This window comes from Monodon monoceros, unplaced genomic scaffold, assembly GCF_005190385.1.
Source record: "Monodon monoceros isolate NGI ecotype Baffin Bay Population unplaced genomic scaffold, NGI_Narwhal_1 Super_Scaffold_9, whole genome shotgun sequence".
NCBI classification, from domain to species: Eukaryota; Metazoa; Chordata; class Mammalia; order Artiodactyla; family Monodontidae; genus Monodon; species Monodon monoceros.
This window is the reverse complement of record NW_021703786.1, coordinates 17,617,474-17,631,301: the sequence shown is the minus strand read 5'-3', so window position 1 is coordinate 17,631,301 and position 13,828 is coordinate 17,617,474. Positions and strand designations below refer to the sequence as shown.

The 13,828-nt window shown below is 50.3% G+C and overlaps 1 protein-coding gene across 1 annotated transcript; it reads right to left on the bottom strand.

Annotated features, from left to right (window-relative positions):
- Nucleotides 1–1,295: 1,295 nt before the first annotated feature.
- Nucleotides 1,296–3,917, bottom strand: EIF1 (eukaryotic translation initiation factor 1). Its single transcript, XM_029212979.1, has 4 exons — nt 3,743–3,917; nt 2,871–3,034; nt 2,626–2,727; nt 1,296–2,173 (listed from the first exon to the last, which is right to left on the bottom strand). The coding sequence occupies exons 1-4, from the start codon at nt 3,771–3,773 to the stop codon at nt 2,129–2,131; spliced, it is 342 nt and encodes a 113-aa protein (XP_029068812.1). The 5' UTR covers nt 3,774–3,917; the 3' UTR covers nt 1,296–2,128.
- Between the last annotated feature and the right edge of the window lie 9,911 nt (nt 3,918–13,828).

The following is a 13,828-nucleotide window of genomic DNA, read 5'->3' as shown; positions in this document are numbered from 1 at the left end:
TTATTTTTGGCTACATTGGATCTTTGCTGCTGCACGCGGGGCTTTTCTAGTTGCAGCGAGCGGGGGCTACTCTTCATTGTGGTGCGTGGGCTTCTCATTGCAGTGGCTTCTCTTGTTGAGGAGCATGGGCTCTAGGCACGCAGGCTCAGTAGCTGTGGTACACGGGCTTACTTACTCCGAGGCACGTGGGATCTTCCCGGACCAGGGCTCGAACCTGTGTCCCCTGCACTGGCAGGTGGATTCGTAACCACTGTGCCACCAGGGAAGCCCCTCATCCCATATTGATTGTGGTCTTCTGTGGGTTAGGCCTCTAGGTTGTTCTATAATAGAAGCCCCTATGAGCCCTTTTGGTTAACAGATCTTTCTGATTTTTAAAAGTATCATCCAAATAATTTGAACAATGCCACTACATTTGGAGCCAAGCGGTAAGTTGTTTATTAAACACAATGAGTTTTGTAGGATCTTGGGTTACAAGCCTCTGCCTCTGGGGTTAGAATTTTGTTTTCAGGGCAATTACCACTGGCTCAGCCCTGCATCTCATTGGTCCTCCTCTTCCACAAACACCTCCCTGGCTCCAGGCTGGCCTCTATGTGGGATGCTAACCTGTATTTACAAAATGGGCCGGCAACCAAGAGGGGAAGGGTTGACTCCTAACCACCATTCTGAGTTTGAAGTCTGACCAGTTCATAATCCACAAACGGAAGATTTTGTGTTTAACAGAATGGCCCTAAGAGCAGACTTTGATACACTTCACTACTCATTGCCTTTGTCAAAGGATGGCCTCCCAACATTAAGTATCAGCTTCTCCAACATTTTAGTAACTACATTTTTAATACTACAAACCTATTCTCTAAAAAAGTTACTTTCGTTATGCCTTTTCTAGGGTTTGTGGATTACATCAAGTCGCACACCATATTTATCATTTTGTCACAGTCCTTAAGACCTGTTAACAAGGGAAGTCAAGGATTTCCAAACCAACCCTGCTCTGTCATCTCACAAGGCAAGTCCCTCCACAACCACTAAACCACTCAGGCCGTTGACCAAGTGTCTGTCAGCCAAGCAGCACCTTCTTTCAGGACAGATTAATGGGACAGCACAGCTCTGGCTGAATGCTTACAGGACAGCTGACATGCGGGGCACTTGGAGGGACAAGCTCACTCGTTTTTCATTAAGAGGTTGAGGCCCCATTTGAGGAGCTGCGGCTGCAGATGTAACCTCTACTGCCATTTCTGTGGTTCCTCCACACATCCAAGATTGACTATGACTATATATTAAACAGAAATCTGCAAGTCAGATGTTTCTGAAAACAAGTTTTATTTAAATAAGGGTTTAAATACATTACATAACATTAAAACTGAAGGGGAAAAAAACCCCCAAAAAACCAAAAACCAGTTTGTTACTTCACATGGCATTGGGCAGCTGTTGCTAGTAAGCTGCGAACTCTACAGCTACATGACTGATACATCGGTTTGAAATTTGTTCCCTTGTCAAAAGTTTAACTCTGATAGAAGGTTGGCCTCACATTCTAGTTTGGACATCGATCAGCTAGGACATGTCTGGTCAAAAAGACCTTGGTGGCAAGCCAGATGTCCTGTCACCTCGATAGAAGGAAGGTGGCTGCTCTAAGCTCTGCCCACCTGGTCACGTTGGAGATACCACGGGATCTTTCCCCTGATGATCAAAGACTCCCTCTAGCAGTACAGCTGCCGTCGCTGCCTCACCCCATCCTCCACTCTCAGCTTCACCGAGGGCTGTTCAGGTGGCGACATTCTCTTAGGGCAGGGAACTCTGTAGAGGGATTGCTGAGGAGCTTCTGGCCAGACATAGCCGCCTGTGGTCTTGGGGCTCTGGACTTGGCTGAAACATCACCGTTATTGCTTTGTTTCAGGCCGGACACTGCCAGGTGCCTACTGCTTGACCTCTGTTTAAATGAGGGACTTCAAGACTAGACAGCATGGCTCTTTTCAGTTTATTGCATGAAGGAGTTACACTAGTCCAAGTTAAAAGCAGACCCCAAATGGTTACATTACACAAGCTGTGAGGTTTTTAAACTTGTGACAAGGGACAGGAGGAAAATTCTACTCATTGCAAGGAAATCCTCACTTAAGCTTCAGTGAGCCAGGAGCACTTAAAACCCATGAACCTTCAGCTGATCGTCCTTAGCCAGTCCAATCTGCAAAGGAAAAAAGGGCAGTTTTAAAGAGGAAATAGAGTTAAAGCCTCCATTTCTGATGACAACAATCCTGTCTTCCTGCTTCTACACTGGTCAAGAGAAGTCCCAGAGCCCAGATGCTCTCAACTCAAGGTACACTCAGTTAACCACCAATGGTGCAATAGGATTTTAGCACTTAGGAACAGCCAACCAGACATCCTGCTTGTTTTAGTATCTCAGATGCATGCAATTGCACCCTTAAAGCAGATCCATGTAAACAGTAAACTTAAGGCAGACAAATCCCTTGCTTTCAGAAATACATTTTGTCTATGAACTTCAAAAACTCAACTGTTTGGCTTAGCCTTAGAAAACAAACTTCTACGTCCCCAGCAGAGACGGACTAGACTAGGCAGATCTCAGATTAGTTAGCCAGGGCAGAGGCACAAATGCACTAACAGGAAGTGACAACTCACCTCTACGAGGAACTGGCATATGTTCTTGCGCTGGTCACCCTGTAGCTGAATTACTTCTCCATATTCTGGATGCTCAATCACAGTTCCATTGCAGGCAAATTTCTGCAAGGACAATGCAAGCAAACAAGTTAGGCAGCGCAACGGCCTGAATGCCACTAATAACCCTTTCCAGAAAGTAATACAGGACCGCAGCCCCATGTAGGCAAGGTAAATACGATTTCCCTACAATCTCACTGAACACCTACCTTCTTAAACGCCTTCACTAGTTTCTTTTTATCGTAGTCATCAGCGATCCCTTGGACAGTAGTAAGGGTCTTCCGGCCGTTTCTCTGTTGAATTCTTATATGGATATAATCCTCAGTGCCAGCAGGAAGCAGATCATCACCCTTACTTGCATCAGCAAAGGGGTCTGGGAAGAAAGGTCAAGCTCGTTTAGTTCTACTGTGATCAGATCCCACTGCCACCCTCCCACTGGATCTCTTCCGTGTGCAGAAACTGATACTGAAATCGTCAGGGCCTGGTCAGATCAGATATGTTCTTTGTTGGCTCTCCTCGAACAGGTCAGTCCGGGACGGCCGGCTTCCCCAGTCCGGCAGAAAGTCTGGGCTTCCTGCCCCAGGCCCGCCCTCGAAAGCCGATCACATGTCGGGGGAGCCAGGGTTGGCCGGCGGCGCCCCACCCAGCTGATGCAACCGGCCGGAACCCAAGCTCCGAGGCGGGGCCCCGCTTCCCACCCCATTGGCGCGCGCAGCTGTCACTTAAGGCTGGCACCGCCTCTCCCTCCCGGCTCTGTGACAACGGCGGTGACGTATGGGATGTGACGAAAGGATGGCGGGAGGGGCGGGTGTGGCCCGAAAAGGCCAGGGAGCCATTAGTAAATGCGCCACCCGAGACGCCGGACCCGCCCAATGGCTGACCTCCCGCCCGCTCCTTCCGGTCGCGCTCAGGGGCCAACCCCAGGGCCCAGGCCGCGGCCCCACTGCCTGCGAGCCCAGACATCTCTCCTCAACCCAAGTTCACTAAGGTACGGAACCCTCAGCAGCTTTCCGGGCCCTAGCTGCGGACCCGGAGCGCCCCGCCCGGGCCTTCCTCCTCTTGGGACCTTTCCGGGACTTACCGAAAGAGTGGAGGTTCTGGATAGCGGACATACGATACGATTCCTTTTCCTCGGTGGAAACGGCCTGCGGAAGGCGGCGGCTGGAGAAGGCGGGCAGGGGGGACGGAGCGTCGGGAAGCTAAGGGGCTCGAGGGGGAGGCTGCTGAGTCCTCGGCGGCGGCTCAGTGACTGGGGCGGAGGGGCGGTGCCTGTATTCACTTATGTAGCCGCCCTGTGACGCCAGCGCGCTGCCCTCACGTCCAGGCCCCACCCACGGCGTTGTGCCCCCTGCGCCCGGGCGCCACCGCTTCCAATTGGTCCGGAGGCGGGGACGCGGGACGGCGCTTGCGCAGGAACTGTGGGCTGCGGGAGGGCGTCTTCTCGACTAGGGGAGAGATGGAAGGGGGAGGGAAGGGTTGGTTCGTCTAGGCGCCTGCGCAGTGCTGGAGGAAGGTGGCCGGTGCAGACAACTGGCGGAGGTTTCTGCGCCTGCACCCTATGTTCTCTGGCTTGTTCCGCCTTCTTGACCCTGTTGCAGGGAACGGTTTTTTCCTGGGGTAGATTGGCACTCCTTAGAGGGGATTTAGATGCTGACCCGCCCAAACACGACAAATTCCCACTGTCTCATACCCACCCAACTACCCACTTACTCCCTACTTTACAGATTTGCTCCGTAACAGATTTAGGGCGGCACTTTTTCAACGTACAATAGTAGAACCAAAACCTTAACTTTATCATTTAGATTAATTTATCATTTAGATGAATCTAACCTAAAAATGTATTAATCTACTTTAAACGTATCGTTTAGATCGTCTAAGGAAAGAATTCCCAGATCATTAGCACAAGTTCAAGGGAGAGTAACGCTTGTTCTGGGGGTCAAGAAGAATTCCTGCACTTTTGTCATACAAATTGTGTGGGGTTGAGCCTTCCCAGAGCTTGAACTATTTCCTTCAAAACAGTCAACCTTTCTTGCACTTTCAATTTATTAATTGAAATGCTCATAGTTGCAGGGGTACCTAGTGTGGTTTTAGACTCCAAAGGCTTCCAGGGACCAGAGAGGTAAGGTAAAGGAGTGCAGACAGCCAAGGGTGGTGTAACGGGGTGTGGTGAGCGCCGGGGTGAAAATCAGAGGCTGCAGCGGCTCCAGCCCATTGTGCTGGATCTTCTTTTTCAAGAGAACCCTGAAATTCAGATGTTTCTGTAAAATCTTTTGATTTCTAATCATTGCCAATAAATTTAATTTTGGAAAAACACTGTGCGAGGCAAACAGAAAAATGTATGCTGGCCCCAAGGACTGTGGGTTTATGTATCTTGATGGTCAGGATCACTGGCACCAGTGGAGTCTAATGGGAGGGAGAGACAATAAGATGACAGATTGTGACAGGTGCCAAGAAAGAAGTAAATAAGGTGACATGAGAGAGTGACAAGTGTCATGGTCTGAGCACGGGTTGGAAAAGAATTTCCAGACACAAGGCAGAATGTAAGGAAGAGTTGATTAAAGAGAAGGGTCGCTGCAAGAACAGTGGGCCGACTTCCTGGTAGCCAGGGAAAGTCGACGATGAGCATGGGTTGCTTGTCCGTTTTTATAGCCAGAGACTTGTGAGTCACCTGCCAATTGGGTAGGGTCCACATGTTTCCAGTGGGATGAATACCTTCCTTTATATGGGATGGGAAAGGAGCAAGGCATGCTGCTTGGGAAAGCTCAGAGATGTTGCAATGGTCTCATTGTGACAGAGTGATAAGGGTCTGGTAACTCTCTGTTCCGGTGATGTTGGCCCTTTGAGTTTATCTTGTTCTTTGTCCTTGGAGCACATCACAACAAGGGCTTCAGGAGGCCTCTGAGGAGGTGACTTCCCAGTTGATGCTTAAAGAGAAAGAGCCCATTACATGGAAAACCCCAAAGGAGGAAAAACTGGGTGTACTTGATATTTTTTTTTTAAATTAATTTTTATTGGAGTATAGTTGCTTTACAATGTTGTGTTTGTTTCTACTGTACAGCAAAGTGAATCAGCTATATGTATACATATATCCCCTCTTTTTTGGATTTCCTTCCCATTTAGGTCACCACAGAGCACTGAGTAGAGTTCCCTGAGCTATACAGTGGGTTCCCATTAGTTATCAGTTTTTTTTTTGTTTTTTTTGTTTTTTTTGCAGTACGCGGGCCTCTCACTGTTGTGGCCTCTCCCGTTGCGGAGCACAGGCTCCGGACGCGCAGGCTCAGCGGCCATGGCTCACGGGCCCAGCCATCCCGCGGCATGTGGGATCTTCCCGGACCAGGGCACGAACCCGTGTCCCCTGCATCGGCAGGCGGACTCTCAACCACTGCGCCACCAGGGAAGCCCAGTTATCAGTTTTATACATAGTATCAATAGTGTATATATGTCAATCCCAGTCTCCCAATCACATTTAGGTCTTTAAACCACCTGGAATTGTGTGTGTGTGTGTGTGTGTTTGTGTGTGTGTGTGTGTGTGAGATGTGAGAGAGGGGTCTAATTCTTTTTCCTATGTGGATAGCCAATTGTCCCAGCACCATTTATTGACTAGTACCTGATTTGTCCTGCCTTCTCTATCATAATCGTATTTCCATTTATGCGTGGGTTCGTTTTCGGACTCTCTGTTCTGTTCCACTGCTCTATTTATTCCAGAGCCATAATCTCTCAATTATAGGAATTTTATAAAAAGTCTCTGTGCCCAATAGCATGAGCTCCTCTGTTTTGTTCTTCAGGATTATCTTGGCTTTTCTTTGTCCTAGTTCCCCTTCACCTCATGGTGTATCTCCGCTCCCCACGTTCTACAACGTTCTATGAAGCACCCGATCTCTCTCATTGCAGGGTCCGTATGTGCTGTCCCTTTTCTTCCCTCCTCTTCCCTGTTTGATATCTCCCACTCATCCTCCAGGACCCAGCTGGGAGTCATCTCTGTGCCCCCGCTTCCTCTCTTTGGCATTAATCGCACTGCATTTTGCTTGCCTGTTCCTTGAACCGGCTACATAAATTGCTGGGCCTGGTACAAGATGACAGCGTGAGGCTCTTTGTTCAAAAACGATTCAGAATTTGAAGACAGCGACAGCAGAACATTAAGCCAAGCACAGGGCCCTCCTAAGCGTGGGGCCCTGTGTGATGGCACAGGTGGCATGCCCGTGGTCTGGCTCTGCCAGTTCCCTTATTTATCTCCCTGTTAGACTGTGAGCTCAAAAGAATAGGGTACGTGCCTCTCTCCTCTGCTGTGTATGCGCAGTAGGTGCCTGCACACAGTGGGTGCTCAATGCTTGTCGAATGAACAGGCATTGTAGGTGCTACCGGTTAGGGTTCTTGGCCTTCCTTCATCGATAGAAATTGCTAAGAGGCCAGACAAGAAATTCAGGCAAGGCTTCACTGGGGGCCCTGCTGCAGCAGGGGGGAAGCAAAAACAAGCAACCGGTTCCCTTGATTGCTCCTGAGGAGGGGCGAGCTGGTTCCCTATATGGGGTGAGGTAGGGGTGTGTCCAGGGGTCGGGCCAGAGGGGTGGCTTAGGAGGTCTGCCCACCCCTTTGGTGGAATTGAGTGCAGGGGGCATGCGCAGTACCCTGCTTTTGCTCCTGGGTCTTCAGAAGTGGCAGTTGGGTTTTTGGTCTTTTTGTATCTTGTTATCCATAATTTGCCCCAACTGTGCATGCATGCGGTTATTTTTAGTCCCTCATAGTTTTTCTTTGCATTTTGTTGCTCTAGGAGATGTTTGTTCAGGTGCAAACACTGCAGCAAAGAGTCCCAGGTCCCGACTTGTCTCATAGTTGCTCAGTTACTAGGAATGGCCAACCCCTGGCTCCAGGCTGCAGCCTCTGCCTGAGAGTCCTGGGGTGAAGCACTGAGAAAAGGTCCTTTTCAGAGGTCCGACTCTGGGCTCTAAAGGGAGCTCCTGGACCTGGCTTCCTGGTGCAGGGCAGGGAGGGTGGCCCTAGATAAGCATGTTCCCCAGCTCCTCTTACAGGGACCTGGTGTCCGGTGCCAGACCTGACCTCAGTGCCCTGTAAACAGTTATTGCCACAAACACACACAGGCTTTGCTTTGGCCAGTCTGCTGTTCAGAGGCCAGGCCGGGGGCAGGTGGCTAGGAAAGTGGGACACCCAGTTCTTGGTTACCACCAGCTTCCTGGGCGAACCCTGTTCGCCTCTCAGGGCTTCCATTTTATCCCCTAGAAGGAGGACTCAGTGATTTCTAAGGCCTTTTCCAGGTCTAAAGTCTGTAGCTCTGTGTTCCCGTTGGGGACATTTCCAAGGAGGGTCTATAAGAGTCCACTATCCAGGGACTTCCCTAGCGGCCCAGTGGTTAAAACTTCGCCTTCCAACGCAGGGGGAGCGAGTTTGATCCCTGGTCGGGGAGCTAAGATCCCACATGCCTTGGGGCCAAAAAACCAGAGCATAGAACAGAAGCAGTATTGTAACAAATTCAATAAGGACTAAAAATGGTCCACATCAAAAAAAAAATCTTATTTAAAAAAAAAAAAGAGTCCACCACCTAGTGCAGAGTTTGTCCCAGCCCGGGGAGCTTGTAGAGTAATGATGGAGTCAGGACAAATTTGTCTGAAAGTGACATCTGTGCCTGCTGATAATACTGTCCTGTTCGTTACTGCACTCTACTTCCGAGTCCTGACCCCAGAGCACGGGCTCTGGAGTACCTGAATCTGAGTATCACCTCCACCTCTTCCTGCCTGGGTGACTTAGTCTCCCAGCCTCCATATTTTTCATCTGCACAAAGGGATACGAATACTTTCTCTCTTAAGCTTTTGAGGAGATTTAAAGAGAAAAATAAGTGTGACAGGATAAAAATGTAATGTTATTAAATCACTAAGTAGATAATGCCAGATTCTCAGCGGAGAAGGGAAAGAGAGAGAGCTCAGAGCCGCAGGGGACAGGAGCAAGTCCCTGAGAATGGGAGGACAGAGGTGGGCACCTCTCCAGGGTGAGCTTGGGACATGGCAAGGGCATGGCTGTGTGGGACTCCTGGGGACCTTCAGCCTTGATTAAGATTCCCCAGGGCTCTGAACCTGGCATGGAAGCAGCAGAATCTCTCACCAGGAAAAGATCACATCCTCTGGGGAAATAGGCATCTCCATGGTAACCAAGGCAGATGGCTGATCTGGTCCAAGCAGCCTCCCTGTAGCTCTGGTGCTACAGAGAACCCCGTGACCTAGAGGGAATCCTGGGGATCACTGGAGGCCCTGTCACATCCAAGGTCAGATTTCTGGGCAGCTGGTGGGATAACTGGCACAGGATTTAACTTGATTGAAAGAAAGTCAAATAAGTGCGATCTTTCTTGCATTCCTTATTTGGGAGCTACCAGTATGTATGTGCATGATGGGAATCATGTCCCCCCACCGCTCCTCAGGGAATGAAGTCTGCTATTCTTACCACTTGGAAAAGGAGGCAGACCTGGGCTTGCTGCAGCACTGACCCAGACTGCACGGGGCTCTTGTGAGATGTGCTTTAGCCCTCAGCCGGGGTTCCACTCATGATACATCACCCCTTCAACCTCCCCACACCCAGGGTGTGTAGTGGGAAGCGACGCGAGGGACCCTTATGGGGTGCTAGAAACGATCTCCATCTTGATCCTGGTGGTAAAAATTCACGGAGCTGGACCCTTAAGCCCAGCGTGCTTTACTCCCCTCCAGCCATCCCCCCGCCCCTGCCGCTGCGCCCCAGGCTTTCTTCTTGTTCTCACTTTTCCTCCGCTTGCCAGGGACTCCTGCTCGGCCCCCCTTTGCCGGTGGAGCATCTGCCTTCCTCATCCTGCTTTCTGCTCCTTCCCCTCTGCTTCCTCCTCCTTTTGGGAGTCCTGCAGGACCCTCTGTGGATGGGATCGGGGGGAGGCAGCTTTGCTTAGGAAGGGAGGTACAGGCCAGAGACCCTGGTTCCCCTCCCCTGGGCGGGCAAACTGCAGACTTGGTTGCGGGGAGGATAAAGTGTAGCCTGGGCTTGCGGAGGAAGCCTAGAAGGGCCAGACCTGGCACCTACCCTCAGGGAGTTCACAGCTTGGCAGGGCTCAGAAGATGCCCCCAACGAGCCAGGGGCGCAGGCGGAAGGAGGAAGTGCCGGGCACAGGTGCACAGAGGGTGCTGCGTTCTGAGCGTGGCAGTAGGAGTCCCCTGGGGTGGGGTGGGGGTGGGGGTAGACATTCCAGATGGAGTAAAGAGCATCAGATGTCGTTGTGGGGAAGTCAATTCACACCTGGTCCCTCTCTGGGAGAAGCTCACAGGTGTGTTTGGCAGTCTTCCTTGGACAGAGACCATACCTCCTCAGGTTTATTTTTATTTTTATTTTATTTTTAAAAAAGCTAATGTAGGGCTTCCCTGGTGGCAAAGTGGTTAAGAATCCGCCTGCCAATGCAGGGGACACGGGTTCAAGCCCTGGTCTGGGAAGATTCCCACATGCCGCGGAGCAACTAAGCCCGTGCACCACAACTACTGAGCCTGCACTCTAGAGCCCGCGAGCCACAACTACTGAGCCTACGTGCTGCAACTACTAAAGCCCGTGCGCCTAGAGCCCGTGGTCTGCAACAAGAGAAGCCACGGCAACGAGAAGCCCGCTCACCGCAATGAAGAGTAGCCCCCACTCGCCACAGCTAGAGAAAGCCTGCGCGCAGCAACGGAGACCCAATGCAGCCAAAAATAAAAAATAATATCTCAATAACTTTTATATGATTGCTTATTGAAATAATAATATTTTGGATACATGGGTTAAATAAAATAGGTTATTAAAATTAATTTCACCTGCTTCTTTTTACTTTTTAAAAAATGTGTCTACCAGGAAATTTAAAGTTACATGGGTGGCATGCATTATGTTTCTACTGGAAAGCACTGCTCTAGATGATTCCAGACTGAAGAGAGGGTTCGTTGACACAGCACGTGGCAAACCCACACTCATGCGCTTGGCTGTCCCCCCAGCCTCCTCCTCACCGACAGCAGACGTGCTTCCTGCTCTCCTACTCCAGCCTCAAGCGTCTCTGATGAGCTTGCGAATTGCTTCCTGCTCCCAGTCGAGAAAACAGCTCAGGGATGGTCATGCGAGGAGAGTTACACGATCTTTCCCTTTCCCAAGTGGCTTATCTTCACCCACCCAAACTGGGTCTCTTCCTGGGCAGGGCTGAGAGCTCTACCACCGGGAAGGTGAAGGTCTTTCCTTTTGTTTCACTCGCCCAGCCCAAGCTGACGCCTCCACCAGCTAGTGACCAAATATGGCCACCTGGCCATGCCCCAGGGGCTGGGGCACCGACCTTGTCCTTTGCCCCAAACAGCTTAGATGCTGTCCTCTCTACCCCTAGATAAGACTCTCCCTAAGAGGAATTCTAGGAAATAATTACAAAAAAATAGACTTTATTCTTTAGAGCAGTTTCAGGTTTACAGCAAAATCGAGAGGAAAGTACAGAGTTCCCATATACCTTCTGCCCCCACCCAGGCATGGCTGCCTCTTCCACTGTCACCATTCCCACCAGAGTGGTACATTTGTTACAACTGATGAACCTACAGTGACACATCACAATCACCCAAAACCCGTGGTTTACGTTAGCGTTCACTCTTGGGCAATACGTTTTTCATTTTGTGAAACGAACAATTGTTGAGTACCCGCTACTCACTACGTGCTGTGCTGAGTGTTTCCCACTCCTGTCCCACGAGATTCTGACAAAGCAGGTGGCATTAGCTCTTCTGTCCAAGCCTGGGCTTGGACAAGGACACTGGCCAGGGTGGTGGTGGCCCTCTTCCTGCTGGGCAGCATGGCCACCTGGAGTGTCTGGGTTTCCAGGGGAAGCCTTGGGGTGATTCTGCCTTTGTAAGGGGGTTGGTCATTTCCTTGGTGGGGCTAGTGCCTGGGAGTGCATCCCAATTCTTGGGGTGAGGAGGGGATGGTATACACTCTTGAGGACTGAGTCTGGGTAGTCACTGCTGCTGTGGACAGGGCAGCTATCACAGCACATAGACTAGGATTTAAAAAACATTTTTGGGGGGGCTTCCCTGGTGGCGCAGTGGTTGAGAGTCCGCCTGCCTATGCAGGGGACACAGGTTCGTGTCCCGGTCCGGGAAGATACCACGTGCCGTGGAGCGGCTGGGCCCTGAGCCATGGCCGCTGAGCCTGCGCTCCGCAACAGGAGAGGCCCGCGTACCGCAAAAAAACAAACATTTTTTTGGATCCCTAATTCCTTTCTTTAAACAAACAGTGGCTGAACCCACACTTTGACAGAAGGGTCAGGGGGGCCGCCAGAGTTCAGTTGTGCTTCAGAGATGAGCGGGACAACATATGTGTGTGTGTGTGTGTGTGTGTGTGTGTGTGTGTGTGAATACGTGCAGGTGAGAGTGTATGTGCAGGCTATAGGCATGTGAGTGTCAGTGTGCGTGTGAGTGTGATCTGAGTATGAGCATGTATTCGTGGGTGTTTTCCTTTCTCTCTTCCCAGATGCTCCCGAGGATCTGAGAGCTTCCTGCGTTGCAGCCCAAACCCAGGGGAATCATCTTGGTCCCTACAGGAGGCCCTGATAACAAAATTGGGGTTTTAAGTCAAGGGACCGTTTGAGATGCTGTCCTGCTACTTGTCTGTTCTGTGTCCTCAGGCTGTAGCCAACTCCAAGCTCGTACTTCTCACTGCAGGACAGGCCAGTAAATCAAGAGACCAGTTGTTGGGGCAAAGGATAGCGACTTTACTCAGCCAGCAGACAGAGAAGATGATGGACTAGTGTCCCAAAGAACCGTCTTCCCTGAGTCAGAGTTCAGGCTTCTTTTATACTAAAAGGGGAGGGGGTGTGGTTGGTTGCTGCAAACTTCTTGGTGCCAGAATCCTTTTTTTTTGTTTGTTTTTAATTAAAACAATTTTTTTAAATTGGAGTATAACTGCTTTACAATGTTGTGTCAGTTTCTGCTGTACAGTGAAGTGAACCAGCTATGCGTATACCTATACCCCTCCCTCTTAGACCTCCCTTCCACCCCCCCCATCCCACCCATCTGGGTCGTCACAGAGCACTGAGCTGAGCTTCCTGTTCTTTACAGCATGTTCCCACTAGCTAGCTATTTTACGCTTGGTAGGGTATATATGCCAATCCTAATCTCCCAATTCGTCCCACCCTCCCCTTGTAGCTGTCTGCGTAGATCAGGTTTCGATGTTCCTGTAAACCTTCAACAAGAAAAATGTTATTCTCTGTTCTGCAACTTTTTATTTCTATATGGTTAGAAAAGTGTTATACCTTTAAAGGTCAGAGCCTTAAGAATGGGCTATCCTGTAAATTGCAGCCTATAAGCAACATTCTTAACTTGTAAGAGAAGGGCAGTAGAGTGGAAAGGTTAAAGTAAAAGAAACAGATCCAGTATGGAGGGAGTCACGTTTGTTCTTCCCTATTACAAGACAACTTGCATAATCTCTCTGAACCTCAGTGTCCTTTCCTGTATGTATCAGGAGAAAATCCACTGGTTTATCTATAACCTGCAGCTCACCTTCTAAGGAGCGCAGCTCCAGTGCCCTGAGGGGCCTTAGTTGGCAGGTGGAGGAGACTGGTGGAGCTAAGATGCTGGGTGAAGGATGAGACCCCCGGGAAGACTCCAAGGGAGGGGTAGGCGTGGCCAGTGAGGCTGGGGGCCATGCAGTCTGTGGGGCCAGGTGGAGAGGGAGGGTCTGGGAGAACCTGGATTTGTGCACCGTGGTGTCCCACCTGCCCCATCCTCACTGCTCCTGCCGAATCCTTCGTAAAATACCAGTTGCTCACTGGTGCTTTTGAGGAGAGGATTTTCTTTTGGGGACAGAGTGAGGTTTGGGCTTTTGCTTCAAGACTGGCCGGGGCTTCTGCATGGGGGAAACTGTGACACTTTGGTTACCTTATAGGGAGGCCATGGCCTGTTGTAGAAATATTATTTACTACCTGCTTCCAAGTGATGGGCTTGGCGTTAAGCACTTTATATTTACTGTCTTGATCAATCCTCCCAATGCCCCACCAGGTGGGAATGGCTCTTCTCTTTTACAGACGAGGACACTGAATTGAGAGAGCTGGGATTATTTTCGCAAGATCATAGCTAGCAAGTTGCGGGGCTGCATTCAAGCCCTGAGCCTGTGCCCTTAACTGTGAGGGTACCCCCGCCCTGGAGGACTGTCTGTG